Here is a 24,652-nt window from a genome sequence, read left to right as displayed (position 1 = left end):
GAGAGTAGGAAAGCAATGTAGGAACTCTTATTCATGGCTTTCGGAAACACCCAGCCTGAAGCTGGATGCCCTGAGGCCACTGGTGAGGTATGGGACAGCTGACAAAGTCTCTTTCCCCACCCCACCTCCGGCCCCACCCGAACCCCACCATTGCCCACAGTCTCTGGCTCCCTTCTAAGGGTTTTCTTGTTTATGTTTTGTTATAAAGAGCAATCACCTTGGTGATGGTGGAACAGATGCAAATGAACCATTATAATTTGGGCACAATCCTTAAAAGATTTTTCTTTCTCAACCTGTGTGTCTTCAGCACAGGATAAAATTAACTCTCCTTTGATGTGGGTTATGCTTTCCTCTTCTGCACAAATGTTTGCTGGAGTTAAGAGCCATATGGGAAAACCAAGAATACAGATACTTATTTACTGCAACAAGCAGTTTATTCCTATTGGGTCAGCTCTCTGGTTTTACCATCACTTTGGTTATATATCATAAACAAGCTGTTGAAACACAATTTCTGTAGATGAGATTTTTTATCTCTGGCATATGAAGTGAAGGAGCACATTTTATTTTTTAATATTGCTGGGCTCCTACAAGATAATTTGAGAAACCATACATCTTTTAACTAAAACATAATGGGGTGTGTGTGATCTGTGTGTATATATACTGATATGTACTTATGGATTAATCAATCTGTTTTCTAGGAAAGATCCAAACTGGCTAGAACTGACAATAGGAAGGGTAAGAAACTTGATCCTAACTTAGGAGAGGGGCTTGCTTCTCCCACAGTGGAATATAAGATATTTAGAGTCTATCTCACCTGTGGGTTCATTGGAACATTTTCTGGCATGTTGGTTAATGACTTCCCAGGGACAGAGCTCCTTTAAGTAAAGCTATTACTGCATCCTTAGAGCTCATAACACGGGAAAGAACATCCATAAAAATTCAGAATTTGACTTTGCACCCTGGGAATCTGAGCTTCTTTTCATCCCTGTCCATCCTAAGGGGCCTCCGATGAAAGCTGGGAACTCTTCCCAGTGTATTTCTGTGGCTGGCTTCCTCCTTGTTCCCTCTCCCCAAACTTAGTCATTTCCCCTCCCGCTTCACATACACATTACCATTTCACCACCATCATCCCTCTCAAAACTGATCAAAGTTCCAAATACAAACCTGTTTTTGACAGATTATACTTCAAATGAAAATCCTTTGCCCTGAAGTGTTTCCTCAAGTCAGCATTTGGTTTCAAGTCTTCCATTTCTATTTGTGGAATATATGTATTCACTCATCAAATATTCATCAAGCACTTATTTTTGTGTCAAGGGCTATGCTAGTTATTAAATACACTGTGATAAACAAGGCCAATGTGGTCATTGCCCTTATGAAGCTTACAGCTAGCATTTGAGACTGATGTTTATCAAATAAGCAAGCAAAAGTATAATTACACATTATAATTACTACAACGAAATAAAATCGAGAAGCTGCTGAGGGGGGTGTAGTATCTACTGTAGATTGGAGTTCTCTGGGATGATATTAAGAGTCCTGAAGGATGAAAAAGAACCCGCCATGTTCTTTTTAGATAGTTGTGGGGAAGCCTTCCTCCAGCAGAGAAGTCAACAATGATGTCCCAGAATAGAAAGTGAGCTTGGAGCATTTGAAGAACTGAACGAAGACCAGTGTGGGTGGAGAATAGGCAATGAGGGGAAATGAAGCTGGGGAGGCTGGCAGGGGCCAGATCATGCAGGCTTTTTTAGGCTATGTTAAATCATTTTGGATTTTGATCTAAGAGCAGTGGGGATCCATTGAGTGTTCAAGCAAGGGAATGGCATGATCTAATTTATGTCTCAAAGAGATAGCTGTAAATGTTATACAGATAATCACTGGAGGTGGGCAAGAGTAGAATGAAAGAAGAGTGGGTTCTTGTAGCCCATGTGAGAAATGATAGCTTGGCAGGCCAATCCCTTGAGTAGGGTAATTAGGTTAGTTGCCCTGGGGAGGGTATGTGGTTCATGGTAGACTATACTTCTCTTTTCTGAATAGCACTGAAATTCATTTTAGAAATTTCTGTCTTCAACAGTATCCCCAAGGGTTTATGAAAGATGTCCACACGTGGCCCTCTTTCAATTGTGTCTTCAGCAGCCCACATTGGTTGCATCCTTCCAGGAAATCCCTATATTTTGAATTAGGGCGGTGAAAGTGAAGGTGAAGATAAGTTGACAGGGTTCACATATATTTGAAGATAAGACTAATAAGTCTTGCAGGTGGGTTGTATTTGTGCAGTAAGGGAGAGAAAAGAATCAAGGATGACTCCAAGTGATGACTGTACCATTCACCAACATGGGGAAATAAGGGAGAGAGTGCAGGATAGGTTTGGGGGAAAAGAGTTCTATTTGGACTTATTAAAGAAGCCGATGAACTGTCCAAGTGGACATCGATAAGGCAGATGGATATACCAGTGTACAGCTGGCAGAGCTCAGCAGAAACATTTGGGAGTATTGTTATATAAAAGCTACATGAATAATGAAAACACCTAGCAGGGAATGCAGAGAAAGAAAACTATGTAAGACCAAGCCCTAAAGAAGTCAGGTAAAATAAGAGGAATCTGCAAAGTAAATTGAGGAGAAACTGCCAGAAGTAGGATAAAAAGCAGGAGAATGGGGTGTCCTGACAGCCAAGAGTCCAGTTTGTTAATGGAAGTAGTCAGCTGCGTGAAAATGTGGTGAGATATAGTCATCCTTTAGTTTCTGGGGGATTGGTTCCTGGACCCCCACAAATATCAAAATGCTCAGATGCTCAAGTCCCTCATATGAACTGGTATAGTATTTGCATATAACCTACATACATCCTCCCAAATACTTTAAATCATCTCTAGGTCATTTATAATACCCAACACAATGTAAGTGCTATGTAAACAATTGCTGTACTGTGTTTTTAATTTGTATTACCTTTAATCGTTGTATTGTTATTTTGTATTTTTCCCAAATATTTTCCATCCTCATTTGGTTGAATTTGCAGATGTAGAACCCACAGATGTGGAGGGCCAACTATGTTAAGTTGAATACAGAGTCCTCTGGATTTCACATCAGAAAGGTCATTGGCAACCTTGACTAGAGCAGTTTCACCAGGGTAGTGGTGGAGAGGGCAGGCTGAGGAAGCCAGTTTGGAATGAAAGGATTTTCCTTAATTTTAGCCACTGGGCCTGGGGACATTGGACAAAGGGGCTGCATAAATCCCAGCAGGCCAGATATGGCTGATTTCATCCTTCTAGGATGGGTCTCTATTATTTCTAATTGTAGTTAGAGCATCTCAGAACATGAACGATGCTGTGTAGCACATCTTCCTTGGCAACCACCTCATAAATGAACATGATCACACACTTTAGCCAATGCCCAGGTCCAAAAAAGGAGAAAGGGAGGCAAGGAAGGAAGGAGGGAAGGAGGAGGCAGGGAAACAGGTAGGCAGGCAGGGAGGCAGGCAGGGAGGCAGGAAGGAGAAAAACATCGTCTGAAGGAAGCAGAACTAAATTGAACTCTTCTGGTTATTATATGTCAAGATTTCATAAAAACTAGATTTTCCAGTCTTAGAGAAGGGCTCTTCCTGTCCAGCACAATCTGTGTCATCTTGCTGAGGCAGGTGATAGGGCAAGGTGGGATATGGGCTGCCTACTGAAGAGGCCCCTTGTGCTTTACAGAGCTTTGCAGGCTCGTGCCTGGACAGACACCATATGTTTCGTACTGAACTGAAGAGTTCCTGTGCAGAAAAATGAAAATATTCAACCACTCATATAGATATCCATCTTTTAAATCACTTTGTGATATAGTAAATCTTAATTTCTTGTTAATATTTTTAACCCATAGTGACTTGGAACATTTTAGCTTTTAGTTTCTCCCACTGTTAAGTGTTTAATGATCTATAAACAAACTCTTGAGAAACTTTTATAAGAGGAATCTTTGAATTTGTGAATAATTTCACCTTTTACGATATGAAAAAATCACTGGAGGAGGGAAAGAAGAGTGTCTCCCTGAATCTCAGAAGTAATTTGAAGCCAACTAATGATGGATGGATGAATATTTTTTCATTTTTCTGGATAGGAACTCTCCAGTTCAATGCCAGATATGTAGTAAGATGTTCAGAAATAAATGCTAAGTCTTCTGCTTAAGGACAAGATCTGGTTCCTGTTGGTTGGCAGTGGCCACTGTTCTTGCCCATTTCACATACTTTAATCCTATTTGCAAGGTAACATCTTGGGACAGTTTCTAAGTAAAAAGAGTAAAGAAACCCAAAATTTTACTCCTAACTGGCCCATTTTGTAATCTTGGTCAAGTTAGTTAACCTCTCTCTACTTCAATTCCTCCTTCAGGAAATGGTGTGAGTAATATCAACCTTCTCCCTTTATCTAAGAAGTAATTTGAGGCCAGCTAATTAACTCTACCATATGTGATGTAATGATGGGGAAAAGAGCTATTAAAATGTGAAATATCATTACCATGGTCCAAGTCAGAGATCACTGTTGCACAAGCTACCCTCTAGTTAGGCCTTTTGAAGACCACTTTTTAACTCTTCTAAGCTGTATCTCGCTAGATGGGTGGATTGCCACCACTTATCATTTGTTAGTCTGATTTTAAACTCTAACCCACCCAAAAGTAGAACACATTCTCATTTTCATTGGATATATTTGCCTTTAAGGATTTCAGACTATTCCTTAAGGTAACCAAGGATACCTGAGGTGTAGCAAAATGACACCTGGGAATCACAGTACCTGGAAATGACTGCCTTATTGCACTTATTCAAAACCTCACCTGCAAAGGTACTAGTTAATGAGGCGGCTTCCACAGGAGCCCAATCCATAAGTAGGCAGCAGGTGGGGTACAGAAGAAAAATATGATTGACCCTCCCATTGCAAAGTGCTTTCCCTTAGAAAATGTATGTCTCACATCCGTAAAGTTGGATATTTTATCCCCATCTTATAAAGGAAGAAATTGAGGCTCAGAGAGATTTAGTTGTTGGTCCAAAATCACGTCGCCAGTAAATACATGCCAGAGCCAGGATTAGATTCCAGGACTTCTAGGATTTTACCATGTGAAAATGATAATGGACATCAGTGTATGGAAGAAGGAAGGTTAACATTATGCCCAAAATGTTCCATTCGAATTTCACATAGAATGAGAAACGTTTTTGATTTGCCATTCTAAAGATGGCCAGAATTATTGGGAAAACCATTGCCACTGCCCTTTTCCTCTCCTTATTGCTTTATAAATCAGTATCAAAGGTACTATATAAGAACCCTCAAGTTTCAAACAAAGTAGACCCTGGACATTAATGGACTGAGCATGCACAAGTATCACTGACAGCCTCTGACATGTTACAGAGGCAAGAGCTTGAATCACATGCACTGAGGTTGCTGTGTGGGACTGAATCTTTTAGCTAGTGAGGGAGGCTCACCTGGCACCCAGAATTCAAATCTATCAATGTGGTTTCTTCGTTCTCCACTCATGACCATATACCAATTCTGTGGAAGAAAAATTACACTCTAGAATATCACAAAATTTGAGCATTTCCAAGGTCATGAGACACATTTCTTACAAATATCAAGGATTCGCAGTAATTGGATTTCCCTGCTTTCATTTCCCCTTAGTGGCCAGAAGCTCCAGGGAACTGTTTGTTGCTCACAGTAGCAGCTAACTCATCTCAGATTCCTAATACATCTGTCCTTCTACTTGGCCTCTGACCAGCTGTTGCTTTAAAAAAAAGTCATCTCTCATTTTAATCATTGTTTTATATGTGTTTTGATGTTGTCAATTGTCTTAAATCCTTTTTGGAAGTAGGTAACTTAAATCCCAAGTAAATGTTGGAACTAGACTTCCTAGAAAGAATTATCTTAGTCCTGGGGCCCTCCATAATGTTAGAAGTACTAAAAAGAATTAAGTTCCATCCGGACTTGGCAAAGAAAAAAAAATGGAATTAAGGACGATTTTTTTAAAAAATGATCGTTTTTAAATGTATTTATCCAAATTCTGAAACTGACAGCAGCTAGGAATATGCTTTGAGTGACACCTACTGGTTGAGAACGTCACTTCCCAACTTCCAGAGAACCCAGACCAGTGTTTCTCAAAGCTTGGCTCTAAACCAAGATTGTCCAACCCACCGCCAGCTTTGAATGTGACCCAACACAAATTTGTAAACTTTCTTAAAAGATTATGAGATTTATGCATGGACCTTTTTTTTGGGGGGGGGCCCATCAGCTATCGTTAGTGTATTTTATGTGTAGCCCAAGACAATTCTAATGTAGCCCAAAGAAGCCAAAAGATTGGACACCCCTGCTAGGCCACCTTTTTCAGAATGGGTGCCTGATAAAAATACAGAGGACTTCCTGGGCCCCGTGCTGCTGAAACCTCCGGGCCTGCTCCTCCCGGGGAATCTGTATTTTTCACCACCACCCTGGTGATTCCAAGGTCTACTCGAGTTGGAGACCCATTTATTCAAGGGCTGTCAAGTGAGCTGTCTATACAGGACTATCAGACCCGAGAACACCCCCGGAAGTTAGCAGGGCCAAGGCGAAGGGATTAGGCCTGGGCTTCGCGTTGGCCTCCCCGGTCCACGGACGAGGTTCGGGGCGTGGGGGCTAAGCGGGGCGGAGGGAACCCCCAAATCCCCGGGGGCGCGGCCGCTGCCCTCTCGGCAGTGAGGGTGGGGGTGGGGGCGGCGGTGGCTCCGGCCCCTGAGAGCAATCGCCCCAGCTGCCTGCCCCTGTCCCCGGCGTAGAGAGGGCACGGGGACGTCCTGCGTGCGCCACTGCTAACGCCTGTGCTTCCCGTCCACAGACGAACCCGCCCCCTGGAGTTCTCCCGCTGCCGCCGCCCCAGGTCTGCCGGAAGTAGGCGTCTCCCTGGACGACGGCCTCGCTCCATTCTCTCCATCACATCCAGCCCCACCCTCCGACCCTTCCCACCAGATAAGCCCAGGCCCAACTTGGGATATCAAACGGGAACACGACGTTAGGAAACCAAAGGAGCTTTCAGCCTGCGGCCAGAAGAAGCAGCGCCTCGGGGAGCAGAGGGAGCGCTCGGCGAGTCCGCAGAGGGCCGCGCGGCCGAGGCTCGAGGAGGCGCCCGGCGGCCAGGGGCGGCCCGAGGCCGGCAGGCCTGCCTCGGAGGCCAGGGCGCCCGGGCTCGCGGCGGCAGACGCGGCGGACGCGGCGCGGGCGGGCGGGAAGGAGGCGCCCCGTGCGGCGGCGGGCTCCGAGCTCTGCCGGCGCGAAGGCCCGGGGGCTGCGCCGGCGTTTGCCGGCCCGGGCGGCGGCGGCAGCGGCGCGCTGGAGGCCGAGGGCAGGGCGGGTGCGCGCGCGGGTCCCCGGCCGGGCCCGCGACCCCCGGGGGGCGCCCCCGCGCGCAAGGCCGCCGTCGCGCCGGGGCCCTGGAAGGTGCCGGGCTCTGACAAGCTGCCGGGCGTCCTCAAACCCGGCGCCTCGGCCGCCAGCAGATGAGCCGCGCGGCCACGGCCAACCCGCCCGCCCGGCGCAGGCAGTTCTTCTTAGGTTCCGTCTCACGGCGTTTTAATTTATTTTCACTGTCACACGCATAGATCCACGAGGCACCAAGGCCTGGGAGCATCGACGTGAAGTCCCACGTGTCCGGTGTGCTTGGGCGGCATCGCATCAACGCGCGGACCTAAACTGATCCTAAAGCCCCCGGTTCCCTTGTGGGGGCTTTGGCAGCTATGGAAGAACCAAAATAACGTGAAGAACATCACAGAGAGACAGTGCAGTGTAGCTTTAGTTTAAGAAAAAAAAATATTCCTCCCCACTGCATGAAGGACTTGGATGTCATCCAAACTTTATATCAAGAAACAGGACAAAGTTAAGAGCAATCACAAACTGGAATATCGCCTTAAAAAATCAAACTGCACGGAGCAAGTTGAAACTGAGACAAGATTATATCTTTTAATTGATCTAAAGCGTTGTAAATAAATTGTTCTCGACATATCTAGACAGGGGCTAAAGGGTTTCTTTGACACATTCGGAACCGTTCACCCATGACATGTTTCCATGGCTCACCCTTGGCATCCATCCTCGGTGTTAGCAGCAGCGTTCCCTGCCTCCTGCAGGATGACTTAGAAATCTAGTGAGTTTCTTGGTGTGATGCCATTTTTATTGCCCTTTCTGTGATCAAATCATATTTCTGTACATTTTCAGTGGTAGAAAAAAAGGTTTTAAAAATTGTATCCTAGGGAACAGTTTGCCATAAGTCAGAATTTTGCAGTTTAGCTCATAGATCTTAATTGGTTTTTCTCTAAAATATGAATTTTATAATTGAAGGACCACAATTTGTTTAATCAAGATAGGCAACGCCGCAGTTCCTTTATGAAGAGGCTTTTCTGTCGTCCCAGGCTAGCAGAGATGGATAGCTTCTTTGTCAGCAATGTGATTTCACTTATTTTATTGTCTTATTTTAAACCCTGTCTCCATGACTTCATTTGCACTTTGACAGAGCAGAGGCAGAGTATTTGTCTTATATTTCTCAGATTATAATATTAAAAAATTACAACCAATTTATTTTCATTAAAGAACGTGAGACTTTTTAGCATTCCTTTCTGCTTATCCTTCTTTCCTTACCCTTTGTCCTTTTGTTTCCATTAGTTTTCTTTCGTCTTGTATTCCTTGCCACTTTATTTTGTTAGCAACTTCTAGATGTTTATCTTCATGGATCTATGATTGACCTCCAAGTAAAATTCTAAGTCTTGCCTTTCTTCCCTGCTGTTTTAGCATTTCTTTGTAAAATGTTAGCTTCAATTAATTAGCCATTGGTACTTACTGTAGCTACACATATTAAAAGGCAAAGTGTTTCTGAAGGCAATTTCTTTTTAATATGCCCGAATGAATGAGGCTTCATCCTTTACATATTCTTACTCTTTACAGGAGTTCAAATGCAAATAAGCTTCACCTCCCTGCACTTGTAGTCTAAAAAGTAAAAGGGGCGATCAGGTCCATCTCAAAGGTCACACGTAATAGCCTCCCTGGGCTGATCATTCCCTCTCCTTGTAATTGCAGTATCCTGAGTAGCAGTTTAATTTTCATCAAACATCGGAGTCGTTTAGTTGTTTGACAGGAGAAGAATAAGGTTGAAAGCCTCAAGTGAAGGATCTTGCAGCTTGTAAAAGCAATTTCCAAAAATGAAACCCATTCATCGTAAACAAAAGCACAAACACATGTAGCAGTTTATAATGCTTTTGGTTTAATCTCAATTAGTCTTTCTCCCCTGGACTAGAAATCCAGTATAGTTTGCCATTAATTTATTGAATCTGGTTTTGGACAATGCTTCTGTAGTGTAGCTGCACGTCCTGGTACTGTATCCTCTGACTTTATTTTCCATGTATTACAAAAGGAAAAAAAAATTGAGATTACACTGGCATAAACTCTAGTTTGCACAGTTCACAGCTACTACTTGTGCAGTAATTGCTTTATGCGGCTGTAATCCATAACCTGTGAAGACAGCACATCATCTAAATCCCATTCCAAATAATATTTGTGTAGTGTTAGCTGTGAATTTACCCTGTACAGCTGTATCTCTATAAATATAATTCCATGTATTAATAGTCACAGAAAGACTGTAAGTGAGCAACTATTTTTATGAAACGCACCACTATGGATAAATTAACTTTTACAGAAATCTTGTTTACTGTATGATATTCTAAAACACTGTCAAATAAAATATATATCCAAAAATCTTTTCTTTTTCCAACTATATAGGCTGTGTGTTAATTTGAAATAGATTATTACTGGGGGTTAACTTAGTTTTTCAAAACTGCAGTTTTCATCGATTTTTTTTTATTTTTGGAAGTATAAGTTTTAATGCCCCAAATAGGACTTTTTTGAAACTTGAATCTAAAAGCAGTGGCATTACATGGGAAAGATCATTGGCTTTTTTGGCCTAAGTAAACAGTTTTCTCAGTCTTGTTGATATTTGCTTGTCAGGTTACTACATCATTTATGAATTGGCTGTATATTTCTGTTGCTTGCTACATTGATCAATACGTTACCTTTTTTCAAAAAGGATTTAAAGTATCCATCTGTAATAAATTCCATCACATTTTTTCCTTTTAATTCTGAAATTTTCTCATGCAAAATCCCAAGGAGTTCATGCAGAAGCCAACATAGCAAGCAGCAGTGAACTGGTCCAAAGTGAATGGTTGAATATAGCTTTTGTCATGTATTGCGATGCCTGTGGTAGGAAGGGAGAGTTCTGCTTGGCCCTTGGGTGATTACAACCCTGCCATCGAGGAGTTGACGATCGGAAGGAACAGTTCAACACTAATCAAGATCCTCCTCTCCACCTGTCAGTAGGAGGCCTAAAGTTCCCAAACTGTCCATCTTTCATTCCAATACAAAATTTTTAATATCGTGCATCATTTTTATAAAAGGAAAGAGGTGATGTATAAAATGGAACACAAAAATTATGAAATTTGTAACACGTGTAGTTCTTTATGAAGTAATCTGAGAATGGGCCAGTGCAAGCTGAAAAAGACCTATACAAAAATGTTGTTTAAATGGAATATAAATATTCATCCTGCACTACTTATTTTAAAATAAGAAATACAAATTACTAAGACACCAAAAGATAGGAAGCCAGAGATCAAAGGACTAGGATAGGGATAAGGCAGGAACTAGGGGGAAGCCAGCAAGGCCCCTGCTGGCTTGAACAGGGCCTTATCATGAATTCATGTCTCCAAGGTATAGGCAGGAAACTCTGAACAGAGGAGGGACTCAGATGGGGACTGGCCAGAGGGCGAGTGTGCCTTCCTCTAAAGCTACTTGTTTGTCAAGTCCAGTACGGAACAGTATTCCACCTTCTCAAGAGAAGGAAGAAAAAAAAATCAGGTCTTTATTTGAAATTTTTTGGTTTTTAAAGTTTGACAAGTTTCATTCACATTTATAAGAAAGGCTACACAAGAAAAAAAAAAAAAGCAGTACCACAACAAACCAGATGCAGCCACATCTGGCCCACAGCCCATCAGTTTGGAACTACAGCCAGGCATTTGGCAGGAGAACCCATTGTTTTCATCAGGGCCTGGGTCACCTTCCAAGCAGTGGAGGCACAGCCCCCAGAGGTGGTAAACCCTGTGGCTACTGGGGTACACACATGCCAGGAATCGCCTCAAATGTGTATTCCAAGCATGAGACACGCCACCAGAAACCTGATTGTATTTCTGCAGTAGAAGTGGATCTGCTGTAAAGCTATAGAAACTGACGCTTGCATGGGCCCTGAATCTTACTTGAAAGTTTATATTCTCTTTTTAATGTTTCCCCCAAAATTATGTAAACTTGGGGCTCCCCTAAGTAACCTGCCCCTGCTCCCCTGATACTGCTGTATTTCAGGCCAAAGTCATGGCAAAATCAAATGACCTCTTTGCTGAAAGAATTTGGATTTAACAGACATTTCTGTTTCAGACAACCATAGTGCCAGACAGGATGCCTGTAAAATCACAAGAATATAGTCTCCAAGTCTTAACATAGTTAAGAGTCCTGTGTTTAGTAAGTTCTGCATCATGTCTAGTGTATACAGGGCCCCAGTTATATGTGTAGAGATTATGATTATTGGTGGTAATAACAGCTGTGATTGTAAACATTTGGGTATAAACAATGGAGCAACACCCTAGAATTAAACCAAACCCTTCCTGGGCATTTGGTAGCAGATCACCCAGGCAACTCAATGATCAGGGACTTCATAAAAGCTTAAATTTGGGCCGGGCACAGTGGCTCACACCTGTAATCCCAGCACTTTGGGAGGCCGAGGCGGGCGGATCAGGAGGTCAGGAGATCGAGACCATGGTGAAACGCCATCTTTACTAAAAATACAAAAAAATTAGCCGGGTGTGGTGGCAGGTGCCTGTAGTCCCAGCTACTGGGGAGGCTGAGGCAGGAGAATGGCATAAACCCGGGAGGCAGAGCTTGCAGTGAGCTGAGATCGCGCCACTGCACTCCAGCCTGGGTGACAGAGCAAGACTCTGCCTCCAAAAAAAAAAAAAAAGCTTAAGTCTGTCCCACCACCCCTGGGGAGGGTAACCGGCCACCACAAATGAGAGCCTTATCTTAAGAGGTCTAGGAGTTTGACGAATCTTTTCTCCTGATGAAACTGCCTCTTGGAGAGTGATCTCACCTGGAAGAACCTGGTATTCTGTGAAACAATAAAGCGACCTTTGACCTCCTAAGTGGGAGGTACATTTTCTAAAACCCTAGCAGGCTGTGTGCATGTCCACCTGCTCTATACAAGGGCCCTTTACATGGCAAGGAAAAGCTCCATCTATCACCTGTCCTGCATTTGACACTGGTGCATTATGGTGTAAAAACTTCTAGGGAATTAAAGAGACAATTGGTGAATGCAGCCCTCAGCAGTAAGAAATAGTTAAGTGGGCAACACCTTCTTTGATGGAGGAGCCCAGGCAGAGTTCCTGGTGATCTCAGAATTGGCACCTACATGTATATGAGTTTTCAAATAAAGTCAGATTTCTGATTGAACGTGTGACTGGCTATTTGTCTGCCTTGACCACTTAGACTAGCTCTGCCAATGAGATTATATAGCACATATTTTCCATAGATTAAAGGCATCATGGCCGGGCATGGTGGCTCACAGCTGAAATCCCAGCACTTTGGGAGGCAGAGGCAGGAGGATCGTTTGAGTGCAGGAGTTTGAGATTAAAGGCATCAAATCTATAATTACTTGATTTCAGGTTTAAATGAAAATATATTTAAGGCATGCATGCATACAAGAGGAAATACATTCTTTGTAATATTTAAATTTATGATTTAAAAAATGCAGATGTCAATTTAAAAAATTGGATCTAATGGTTTAGAAAGTTATTTTAGGGACTATGTGAGCTAAAAAGAGCACTCACATAGGCAAACCTCCTTAATTTAGTATAGTAAAAATTTTCAAATAGCTGCTATATAAAAGCATTAATGGTGAACAGAGCACAGGTCCTAATCTCAAGTTGCCTATAATCTAGTTAAAAGACCATGACAATTAACCCAGGACAGAATGTGGTCTGTGTGACAGCAGGAATGCAGGATTTTGTAGGATGCAGAAATGCTAAAAGTTGTTCTGGATAAGGGGCATTTTACTTGGATTTTGAAGGATGGGAAGGATTTCAAGAGGCAGAGCGAGTATAAGGGAGAGAACAGCTTGAGCAAAGTTAAGAGAAATGTTGGAGGAATATCAGGGGAATGGGAAGTTATTGGTTTTTGGCTGAGAGTATACAAGAGAGAGTGGGTGGAGGGTGGGGATGAAAGCAGGCCACAAAGCCATTAGTGAACAGTGGAGAGTCAGGAAAGATTTCGGAGCAGAGAAAAGACAAAATCAGCCCTTGGCTCTGAAGTTAGTCCTGGCAGCCTTGTCTAGGAGGAAGAGCAAGTGGAGAAACTCTGGCAGGTGCTTCATATCAGTCCAGGTGAGAGATAAGAAGACCTGCCCACCTGGAATGGAGGGGAGAGTTTTGAGGGCTTTCAAGGAGGGGAAACAAGCAGACCTCAGACTTACTGGATGCCGAGAGTTAAGGACAATCACAGCCTTCCAGCCTGAGTGAAAGGAGAAAATAGGAAGAGGATCAGATCTACAAGGGACATCACGGGGCTCTTAGATTGCCCAGATGGAAATATTCATCCAGCCAATAATCACAGACTAAAAATGAAGGTGTTTCAGAAAATTAGGTTCAGTGAGAAACTAAGTCTAAAGATTTAAGAGTGAACTCCCCAGACCCCACCAGGACCCATTCCTAGACATTCTGATGTAATTGGTTGGGATGGGACCTGGACATCAGGATTTTTTTTAAAGCTCCTCCAGGAGACAAAGGTTGGGCAGCCAAGGATGAGAACCACTACCCTAGGAGTAAAAGTTGATTATGATCTTCAAGGTAAAGAATTGGCAAAAGGAAAAGGGACAGGAGCCACACTGGGGAGATGGGTCAGGGAAGGAGTGGTTGGAAGGAGTGGAGAGACTGGACAGTGCAGGGCCATGAACCCCTAGGGAAGAGAGGATTTCAACAAACAAGGAGTGACATCAGTGACCACATGTGCAATGATGTCACTCAGAAGCAGGGGTACGACTGAATCACTTATTTTTATTTTTGGAGGTTCAAGAGACCTTTTAGTAGAATAGTACATTTAGGTCACCGAGTGAATGAGGAGTGAGCAGGCAGAGGTCTTGTTGACAGAAATGTTGTCGATTCAAAGGAGAAACAGGAAAATTGCTGCTCATGGTTGGCTGGTTGTTTCTTAGTCTGGAGGTGACTTGCCTGCTTTCAGCCCAAGGGGAGGGAGCTGGGGGAAAGGAGGGAAAGTGACTGTGGGCAGCAGGCAGGGAGGGAGGTGGTCAGAAGGCCTGGAGGAAATGGAGGTTGGGAAGGAATAAGAAGTACCCTGGGGCGGGGCAGAGGGCGCGTGGAGATGAGACTTGGCAGAAGAACACTCATCCACTTCGAGAAGCCTGTGTGTCTTTCAGAGATTTGGAAAAACACTAAAGAGTCAAATTAAGGGAGTCCATATCCTATGCCTTCTGTGTTTTCAGCTACTGGAAGTCTGCTCAAATCTGTAAAATGTAGAGGTGACACTGAAGATTTGAAAAGAATTAAAACATTTTCCTGGAAATCTTGAACGAGAAAAACACGAACAAGAGAACAAGAAAAGAAAGACAGGGCCTTTCTGAAGCTAAGTGGCAGATCTAGAATTTTTCCTTTTCAGAGCAGGAGTGAAAGTTTACTAAAAAGCTTTAGAAGAGTAAGGAAAGAAAAGAAGGATAATACAACTTGGAAGAGGGCCAAGCAGGTGACCTGAGAAGCCAAGGGCGCAGCTTACCTCTTGACTGGGAGTTTTATCCGTTGGCCTACTTCTGGGATCTTGCATTTCTCCCCACTCCTGAGATCTTATTGGGAAGCTGCTGATTAGTTTCAGGTGTTTTCTATTAGGAGCCTCTCTTTCCCTGGCACCGGCTGTGACCAATTATTACTTTAGAGAAATAGTTAACAACCACCTGACCATGCCCTGAGGGTCTCCCAACACTCCTGGTGTGTGTGTGGTGAGGGAAGAGCCCTTTCCTGCCCTGCCTACCTAACTAGCTGCTGACTATAACATTTTCCGCCTCAAGAGTCCACGACCCCAAATCTTTGGGGTAAAATGGACAAAGGTCTGCCTTCTGCAACTGCTTCCTGCTAACAGAGGGGCAGTGGTGGTTCTGTGGGTCTTGGTTTCTTGCCTGCAGGGCTGGGTTGGCTCCATGAGTTGGTGAAAGCAGTATCCAGCCAGGTCAAGGGTGACAGGGACAGCATTTTGCCTCTGTCGTGTCCCACTGACTGGCAGTCTAGAGGGTCTGTGTAGAAGGGTGAGATTATTAAATATTGAAAGGACGGTATCCCTCACTGAGGATCATCTGGAACTTAATGGCCTGAAGGCAAGTGGAGACAAATCGGGTTATTAGATTAGAAGACATGGACCAAAGCAAAACAAGGGGGTGAGGACAGCTCCAAAACTTGTGAGGCTGCTGACACATCCAGGTAGCTGGTGGCTATAGTTATGCCTGCTAAGACTTGGGTGCATGGGGTTTGGCTTTGGTTAGCTCCCTTGGTCTTATTTTCCCAAAAAAGAAACCTCCAGGATTACCCCCATCACCTGACAGGATTTGGAGGATAATTGCCCAGAATTAGAACATTGATCCAGATTTTTACATTACCCATCCTTTTGTTTCTTCTGAGCTGCAGCCAGAGATCACTGGTTGGTTTACAGGAATAAGCAGGGTTGATCTAAAATCCAGACAAAAACTTAAAAACAACTTATGAGACTTGAATTTAATGACAGGTGTGCCATAACTTTTGAAACATAATTTCTCCAGTCCTTATTTTTGTTAACAAATCATGATAGGACTGATTTTTTTTGCACAACTTTAGTCTTATTACACTTGGCCTGATTATTTGCATAAAGTGCAGCAAGAATAATTATTTTTCACATAGGCTTTTAAAATTGGCTTTGATGGAACTGTGTTCCACAAGGACTCTTAGATAATACTTTTTAAAGACATGTACCAGCCATGGGTTTGTACCCTCAAATACCTATGAATTGGGTAAATTCCTCTTCTCTTAAGGTACCACGGTAACTTGGGGCTCTTGGGCCTGTTAGAAAGTGACAGTCTTTACTCACCACAGGTTAAGAACCCTGTACAGGGACTGTGCAGACAAGGAATGAGGCCAATTTTCCCAAGGGGCTTTTATTGGCTCTATAAGTCAAGCTTGATTTCTTAAAGCATACCATTTCAGTCAAAGCCTTGGTAAAACAACAAATTTCTCCAATTGCATTCTATTGCAAAAGAAAACATTCTTATTCCACTTATGCAAATAACTATATTGCCATAAGAATACTCACAAATTTTCCAAATTCTCGAGAAATCAGGTAGAGAGAAATATGCTCCAAATTTTGTTCACGGGTGTATACTATACTCAATTGTTAAAAGCTGTAAATAGCTAAAAAGTTTCCTTGACTCTGAAAAATAAAATAAAGATGAGCAAAAAGTCAAAAAAAAGATTACCTCACTCTCCTATTAGTTCAATCCATTCAGTTAAGCTCTGTTCTGCTTGATATTCATGAACATTTCAGCTCTATATAGGTATAGCTTGGATATCTGCTTTTAATTAAGTTGACTTTTGATCATAATGCTCTTAAAATCCTTTTAATCTCTTTTTTTTTTTTTGGAGCCAGTCTCGCTCTGTCACCCAGGCTGGAGTGCAGTGGTGCTATCTCGGCTCACTGCAAGCTGCGCCTCCTGGGTTCACACCCTTCTCCTGCCTCAGCCTCCTGAGTAGCTGGGACTACAGGCACCCGCCACCATGCCCAGCTAATTTTTTTGTATTTTTAGTAGAGACGGGGTTTCACTGTGTTAGCCAGGATGGTCTCGATCTCCTGACCTCGTGATCCGCCCGTCTCGGCCTCCCAAAGTGCTGGGATTACAGGCATGAGCCACCGTGCCCGGCCAAAATTCTTTTAATCTCTTATACCTGACTTTAGCCTGGCCAAATGGCAAATACTTGTGTCTTTTGAGCTTTGCCAAAGGCAACCTCACAGGTGAAGTCAATAAGTTTTAACTAAAGTTATGACTTAACCATGAGTGTACAAGGTATTTTTAGAAAAGTGATAAGCAATTTTTACAAAATTTAGAGTCCACAAAAGTAGCTCTGAGAAAGGAAAATTCAAGAAGAGAAATCAGGCTGGGCGCGGTGGCTCATGCTTGTAATCCCAGCACTTTGAGAGGCCAAGGCGGGCAGATCACGAGGTCAGGAGATCAAGACCATTCTGGCTAACATGGTGAAACCCCATATCTATTAAAAAATACAAAAAAATTAGCCAGGTGGGGTGGCGGGCTCCTGTAGTCCCAGCTACTCAGGAGGCTGAGGCAGGAGAATGGCATGAACCAGGGAGGCAGAGCTTGCAGTGAGCCGAGATCGCGCCACTGCACTCCAGCCTGGGCAACAGAGCAAGACTCCGTCACAAAAAAAAAAAAAAGAGAGAAATCAGAAGTTGTGCATGGAGGGGCAGGGAATACAGTGATTTTTACCATTTCTACAACCAGCTTGCACAGAGAGAGAAGCCAGAAGTCTGACTGGTAAGAAGTTTAATATTTTCTTTTGGAGGGAGGGGATGCCATTTGCCCCACCCAACAGGCTTAGCCCTGTCATCCTTTTTCTACTCTCCATTATAAAAGACTTAAGAGGCTAATCTGAGGACTTCCTGCATGGGGTACTGGGTTTCGAAGCTGAGTCTTGTAATTTCTTTCCAGTTTATTTTTAAGCCAAGAAGTTTAAGATTTGAGGAAATTAAACTTTTCCCAGTTTTGGAGAATGCATCCAAGGGGCATGTCCTGTGGTATGGAGATGTGATTACCCATCTGCCACTCATGAAGAAAACAAAGGACGGGAAAAAAAAGAAAAAAGAAGGCATCCCCCCTTTCTTCCTATTATTCTGGATGGGGCATCCCCCATCGTCCTGGGTTCCAGGCTTAATCAGTCTTACTGTATACCCTTGGTTCTTGGTTCCAGGCTTAACCAGTCTTACTGTGTACCCTTGGGCAGATCTAGAATTCTAACCCAGGTCCGTCTTAATACAAAGTCTGGTATGGAGTAAGTGCTCAACAAGGAGTTGTTAAATAAAAGAATACTCCTTCCAAAACACTTCTGAGAGCAGGAGTGATTCAAGCCTCCCTGTTTCTCTGCAGGCATTTCTGAAACAGAGCATGCCCTGCCTAGGACTTCCTGGGTCATCTCTTCACCTGACACAGCCCATATGTATACAGGATTTGTTCCCTAACAGTAAGACATCTAGCCTCGTTCCAGGGCCAGGAGCCAAGGACATGAACAGTAGAGTTAACCTAGCATTAGAATGGCAGGATTATTACTCTGGATATATATAATGATTGTTTTCACAGTGATATTATGCATATTTCCATTTGATTCTCACACTATATAAAATGGGAATGGGAACTATATCTTTGCAGAGACGAAGAAGTTGTGGTCTTTAAGATTATTTGCCCAAAGTCACACAGCTACTAAGAAGCATAGCACTCAGCTTCTAAATCCCAATCTTAGACCCTTTCCAGCGCACAGCGAGAGGAAGGGTACAGAGGGAGTACAAGGACAAGGCCACCAAGTGGGAGGAGCCCATGGCTTGGGCAAAGGGGTGGGACAGTGGTCAAGACAAGGGAAGAACATCAGAAGTGGGTAAGATGGTAGGGACTCCTAGACCATGTAGCTGGAGGGGACCTCAGAGAGAGGGAGACAAGAGGTTGTGCAATTTCAGGTGGGTCCTTCCAAATTAATATGATTAAAACGACTCTTAGGAATAAAGAATAAAACATGCTAATGAAAGCAGAACGCTCTCTTAATATCTTTAAATGCTTGCCTTAAGGCAAAAGCCACAGCAAAGGGAGACTGCTGAACCATTAGGCAAAGGAACTGTCCTATGCATCATAAATGCATTCACAAAAGTGTTAGGATGCAAAGAGTGCCTTGCTACTGGAAGCAAAGACAGAAAAGATTTGACTTCTTGAAATCCAGGTACCAGGAAAGACATGAGCCAATTTATTTTTCCAGTGCTTAACAAGATAATACAAATGAGCTGCAACTGCTTCAACCATAATGGACATGGAATAAAAAGAGAAATTCATAGAAAGAATGCTTCAGAACAGAGACCCATGTACACTACCCTTTTCAAATGTTAAAAATTAGCAGGGGTCATAAGATTCAGGGACATACCTTCAACTATCTCTGTGTTCTGCAGGCATGCCTGGATTCTTGCTTCTTGATCTGGATTTCCAACTCTGAGATGGCCCTAGGCATGACCCAAAGCAAGCCAAAGTGAGCGAATGCGGCACTACAAGACAAAGGCTGAGAATATATGTATATATACTCACACGTGAACACACAGAGACTCACGAGCACACAGATACCCAGATTCACACACATCTATCCAGGGACTCCAATTTTAATACTTTCATTGTGACAAAATAACATCTATGCCAAAAAGTACACAAAAACATTTGGATGGTTTACTCAGTTTTAAAATAGGTACATGTAGAACCATCATCCATGCTGAGAAACAGCCTGGGATCAATTACTTGAGACTGGGCCAGGCGCGGTGGCTCATACCTATAATCCCAGCACTTTGGGAGGCCGAGGCAGAAAGATCACCTGAGGTCAGGAGTTCGAGGCCAGCCTGGCCAACATGGCAAAACCCCATCTCTACTAAAAATACAAAAATTAGCTGGTCATGGTGGAGCACGCCTATAATCCCAGCTACTTGGGAGGCTGAGGCAAGAGAATCACTTGAACCCCTGGTGGGGAAGAGGTTGCAGTGAGCCAAGATCATGCCATTACACTCCAGCCTGGGCAACAGAGTGAGACTCTGTCTCAAAAAAAAAAAAAATTACTTGAGACTAATACAGAGTAAATACTTGACACATACTTTTATTAGTACTGTTATCATTAATTAAAAGACATATACCATTTGCAGTGGTGCTCTGGGACTGCCATTCAGCAAGTATGTTTGAGCAGTCAGCTGTGTGCCAGGTGCTGTGCAAGGGCCGCACCTTTGACAGTGTTCCCCACCTCTTTTCATCATCAGGTAAGTAATGCCACAACCAATGACACAATTGCAGGGTGGTGGGTGCCCCCAGGGAGAAGTCAAGGACACCATAGCAGGGGGCTTGCTGGCTGAGGGGGCAGGTGGGCCCAGCTTCTCCTGAGGAAGTGACTGCTCTGCTGAAGGCTGAAGGTGCCCAGGACTCAGACAGGAAAATGCTCTGTGGGACAGAAGCGTCTGGGGGAGAGTCAGGGCCTGAGGGAACCAGGATGATCAACTCACCCATTAGCCAGTGACCGTCCTGATTTTCAAACTAAAAATCCACATTCCAGCAAACCTCCCAGGCGCGGGCCAACCACAGGGCTTGATTACCCAAGAAGGAATGGTGTAGTGATCAGGCTAGCAAATCTGAGGCCCCGACAGAAGCCAGTTGCCTCAGGCACAGAGGATGAGAAAGAAGTCACCAGCAGGAGGCTGGGAGCCGCAGAGTCCAGATCACACAGGGCCTAATCGGCCTTGGCCAGTATGTGGGCCTCCATTCAAAAGGCAGCAGGAGACTGCTGATGGGTTCTAATTGGGCAGAACAACCTGATGTGATGTGGGTTTCTTGTAAATAACACTCTGGCAATGGAGTAGAGACTTCAGAGGGGACGGGCCTTGTGGAGACCACCATTGTGCTCCCTACCCCACTTTTCTCCCCTGGCCTCAGTTCCTCCTCTCCTTACTCTCCATCCTCTGTGTCCTGTGCTGTAGGCTCCCGAGCCCTGGAGGCTGGAGACACCAAGCTCAGCCTTCCTGAACTTCTGTCTTGGGGCAGGCATGAGCCTTTCTGGGAGGGCTCAGGAGGCCTCACTGGTACATCTACAATTCTGTGACGAACCTTCCTGGACAGGTGTCATCAGTACACCAACTCACAACCCTCACTTTCCAAGTTCTCAGACGTTTTCTCCAACACCAAGGTGTGGATTGAAAGTTGATTTTATGTCTGTGGAATTAATATTTGCTATGCCTAGCATAGAATAGGTTCTCAGTGAATGCTTGCTGAAGGTTGAATAATTTTTTTAGAACTGGTCTCTTCTCTAAATCCAACATCATTTCCCTGAGTGTATTAGTCCGTTTTCACACTGCTGATAAAGACATACCTGAGACTGGGTAATTTATACAGGAAAAAGGGTTTAATGGACTTAAAGTTCCACGTGGCTGTGGAGGCCTCACAATCATGGTGGAAGGCAAGGAGGAACAAGTCATGTCTTACATGGATGGCAGCAAGCAAAAAGAGCTTGTACAGGGCAACTCCCATTTTTAAAACCATCAGATCTCATGAGACTTATTCACTATCACAAGAACAGCAAAGGAAAGACCCGATCCCATGATTCAATCACCTCCCACAGGGTTCCTCCCATGACATGTGGGAATTGTGGGAGTTATAATTCAAGGTGAGATTTGGGTAGGGACACAACCAAACCATATCACTGAGTAGGAATGGCTTTCAGCCTGGCAAGCAGCTCTGATGAGTCAGAGTGGGCAATTTGTGATTTTCCTCAGGTTTGCTTGCACCTGTGTCCACAAAGTTCTGACACAGGAGCCTGATATTGTTATTTGAGCATCCCTTGGGATTAAAGCTAAGCTTCTGGGACTCCTTCAGGTGCTTTATCCAAAATAAGTCCAATAACTCTTTCCCCTGGACTTTCTCCTCCTCATGCTCAGGCCCAGCCTCTGAAGCCAGCAGGGCTTGAGGAGGCCTGGCCCTGGCTCTTATTTTGGGAAGGCAAGGGCAGGAGCAGAGCTACAATGACAGGGCAGGCCTTCTTGTTCTAGCTTTCCTTGCACAAACGAAGGGAAAAACTTTCCACTAATATCCTTGGCTGAATTCAGGTACATGGTGTCCAGCTGGTCAGGATTCCTTAGATGGGCTCGGCCTCCACACCATGAATGTTTGCTGGAAGCATGTAAAAGGCCTCCGCCAGTCTGGGCCAGGACTGTTCCAGACTCCCTCTGCCTCTCTGCTCCAATTGCAGCTCCTCTAAATAAAACACACACACACACACACACACACACACACACACACACACACACACACACACACACACACAGAGCCCACGTATCCCATTTGACTCCCTGCCCAGGCTCCTGCTACTCATGTCAAGCAGCACATTTGGGCTGTTTCAGCCAACCTCAGCCATGCAGCCTGCAATGGGGTCCTGCCACTCACCAGCCAGCCTCTTGGATAAGAGACTCCCAGCTGAACTCCCTGCATTGGCCTCTCCAGACCAAAGTCCCTCATGGCCTGTTCTCCACTGACCTTCCCACCAGAAGAGGCCATTTCCTCACAACCCAACCCCAAAACACATTTTCACTCCGTTTTTAATCTGAGTCAACAAAGATAAAACCAAGGTTTTTTTTTTTCTAACCACCACCATCATCAAGGACCTAATGGTACAGGGTGAGAGCTTTGTAAGGTTTAAATGCACAGTTAGGTATAAATACCTTAAAACATAAAGCAGTCATCTGGAACACACAGCCTCGCTAAAGGGAAGGGGCAGCGGGGATGATTTTGTCCTGAATTACCCTGCCAAGATATTGAAAAGAGCAGCAGTGAATCATTTGAACTACTTCTAGAAGACTAGCTGCTGTGACAAATAACCCTCACCCTTCAACGCCCCCAAAAAGCTTATTCCTCACTCAGGTGACAGGTCAGAAGTTGCTGGTTGAAGAGGTGGCTTTTCTTGTGCAGTGATTCAGAGCCCTGTGTTCCTTTCATTCTCCAGCTCCACTGTCCCCTAGGAGACTCGCTTCTAAAAGACTGGCCTGTGTGCCAGCAGCTCGGACATCCCTGAAAGCTTGTTAGAAATGCGGGATCTCAGGCCCCACCCTAGACCTACAGTTTCAGAGCCGTATTTTAAGAAGATGCCCATGGCCAGGTGACTCATATACAGATGCTCCTCTACTTGTGATGGGGTTACATCCCACTAAACCCATTGTAAGTTGAAAAATATCATAAGTAGAAAATGCATTTACTATACCTAACCTACCAAACATCATAGCTTAGCCTCGCTTACCTTAAAATGCTCAGAACACTTATATTAGTCTATAGTTGGGCAAAATCATCTAACACAAAGCCTACTGTGGAATAAAGTGTTGAGGGCCGTGTGCGGTGGCTCATGCCTCTAATCCCAAAACTTTGGGAGGCATATGGATCCTTGAGTCCAGGAGTTCGAGACCAGCCTGGGCAACATGATGAAACCCAATCTCTACCAAAAAAAAGAAAAATACAAAAATTAGCTAGGTGCGGTGGCACAAGCCTGTAGTCCTAGCTACTCGGGAGGTTGAGGTAGGAGGATCATCTGAGACCAGGGAGGTCAAAGTGGCAGTGAGCTGTGATTGCACCACTGCACACCAGCCTGGGCAACATAGTGAGATCCTGTCTCAAAATAAATAAATAATAAAGTGTTGAATACCTCATGTAATTTATTGAATACTGTACTAAAAGTAAAAAACAGAATGGCTCTATAGGTACTTGAAGGATGGTTTCTACTGTATCACTTTCACACCATCATAACATCAAAAAATTGTAAGTCTAACCATCATTAAGTTAGGGACCACCTATACATAGAAGTTTGAGAAGCCCTGCCCTAGCGCCCCAGAGTCCTCTGGAACCAGATAGCAGAAGGGGAAAGAAGGTCTGGAGCAATTACAGCCCCTTCTTTGCTTCCTCAAGCGACCGGTCACACTCATTCATATTCCCTTAATGAGAACTAGTCACGTGGCCACAACTGGACACAAGGGAGCTGGGAAATGTAGTCCCTGACTGGGCAGCTGTCTGGCAGACACCACTCCACACTATGGAATTGGGAGGACAGATTTTGGTAGACAGACATTTCTCATTCACACACACACAGTACTTTGTGTATGTTTTCTTTTTCCTTTTTGTTTTTTTTGACTTGCTCTGTCGCCCAGGCTGGAGTGCAGTGGTGCAATCAGGGTTCACTGAAGCCTCCGCCTCCCAGTTTCAAGTGATTCTCCTGCCTCAGCCTCCCGAATAGCTGGGATTGAGGCACCCACTACCACACCCGGCTACTTTTTTTATTTTTAGTAGATATGGGGTTTTGCCATGTTGGCCAGGCTGGTCTTGAACTCCTGACCTCAGATGATCCGCCTGCTTCGGCCTCCCAAAATGCTGAGATTACAGGTATGAGCTACCACACTCAGCCTTCATTTTTTCATTAGAAGAAAGAATATTTCCTCCTCTCCTCTAGAAACTGCCTTGGGGGATGGCATCATGGGAATTTTTCCAGGTTTCTGTGTGAAGGTGGTGCCAACTGGACTAATATTTCAGACAAGAAGATAAAACATCTTCTTCACCACAAGCCATCATGTTCATAAGAGTCTGTGATCCCATGTGGTTCCCAGCAGTGCCTGCTTCCCCTCACCCCTAACACAGAGGGTATCCCCAGATGACCTTCTCCTCCGAACACATCTGAGGCATCTGACCACAGAACAGCAAACATTTTTGTAAAGTGTTGGATAATAAATATGTTAGGCTTTGCAGGCCATGTT

The 24,652-nt window shown here is 44.2% G+C and overlaps 1 protein-coding gene across 14 annotated transcripts in view; it reads left to right on the top strand.

The window, feature by feature from the left end:
* Nucleotides 1-9,733, top strand: part of MAGI2 (membrane associated guanylate kinase, WW and PDZ domain containing 2) — a 1,443,575-nt gene extending 1,433,842 nt beyond the window's left edge. For 8 of the 14 annotated variants that reach the window (XM_063605943.1, XM_063605940.1, XM_063605945.1 and 5 more), the window contains 2 exons: nucleotides 699-735; nucleotides 6,813-9,733. In XM_063605943.1, the coding sequence (XP_063462013.1) occupies nucleotides 699-735; nucleotides 6,813-7,474 (699 nt within the window). In that variant the 3' untranslated portion in view covers nucleotides 7,475-9,733. The remainder of the gene's footprint in view (nucleotides 1-698; nucleotides 736-6,812) is intronic. The other 6 variants (XM_034964326.4, XM_034964325.4, XR_004672522.3 and 3 more) reach the window with 5 other exon arrangements.
* The last annotated feature ends 14,919 nt before the right edge of the window (nucleotides 9,734-24,652 follow it).

The sequence above is a fragment of the Pan paniscus genome, chromosome 6 (assembly GCF_029289425.2).
Source record: "Pan paniscus chromosome 6, NHGRI_mPanPan1-v2.0_pri, whole genome shotgun sequence".
Lineage (NCBI taxonomy): Eukaryota > Metazoa > Chordata > Mammalia > Primates > Hominidae > Pan > Pan paniscus.
Note: the sequence above shows the minus strand (reverse complement) of the source record. Positions and strands in the feature narration are given on the sequence as shown.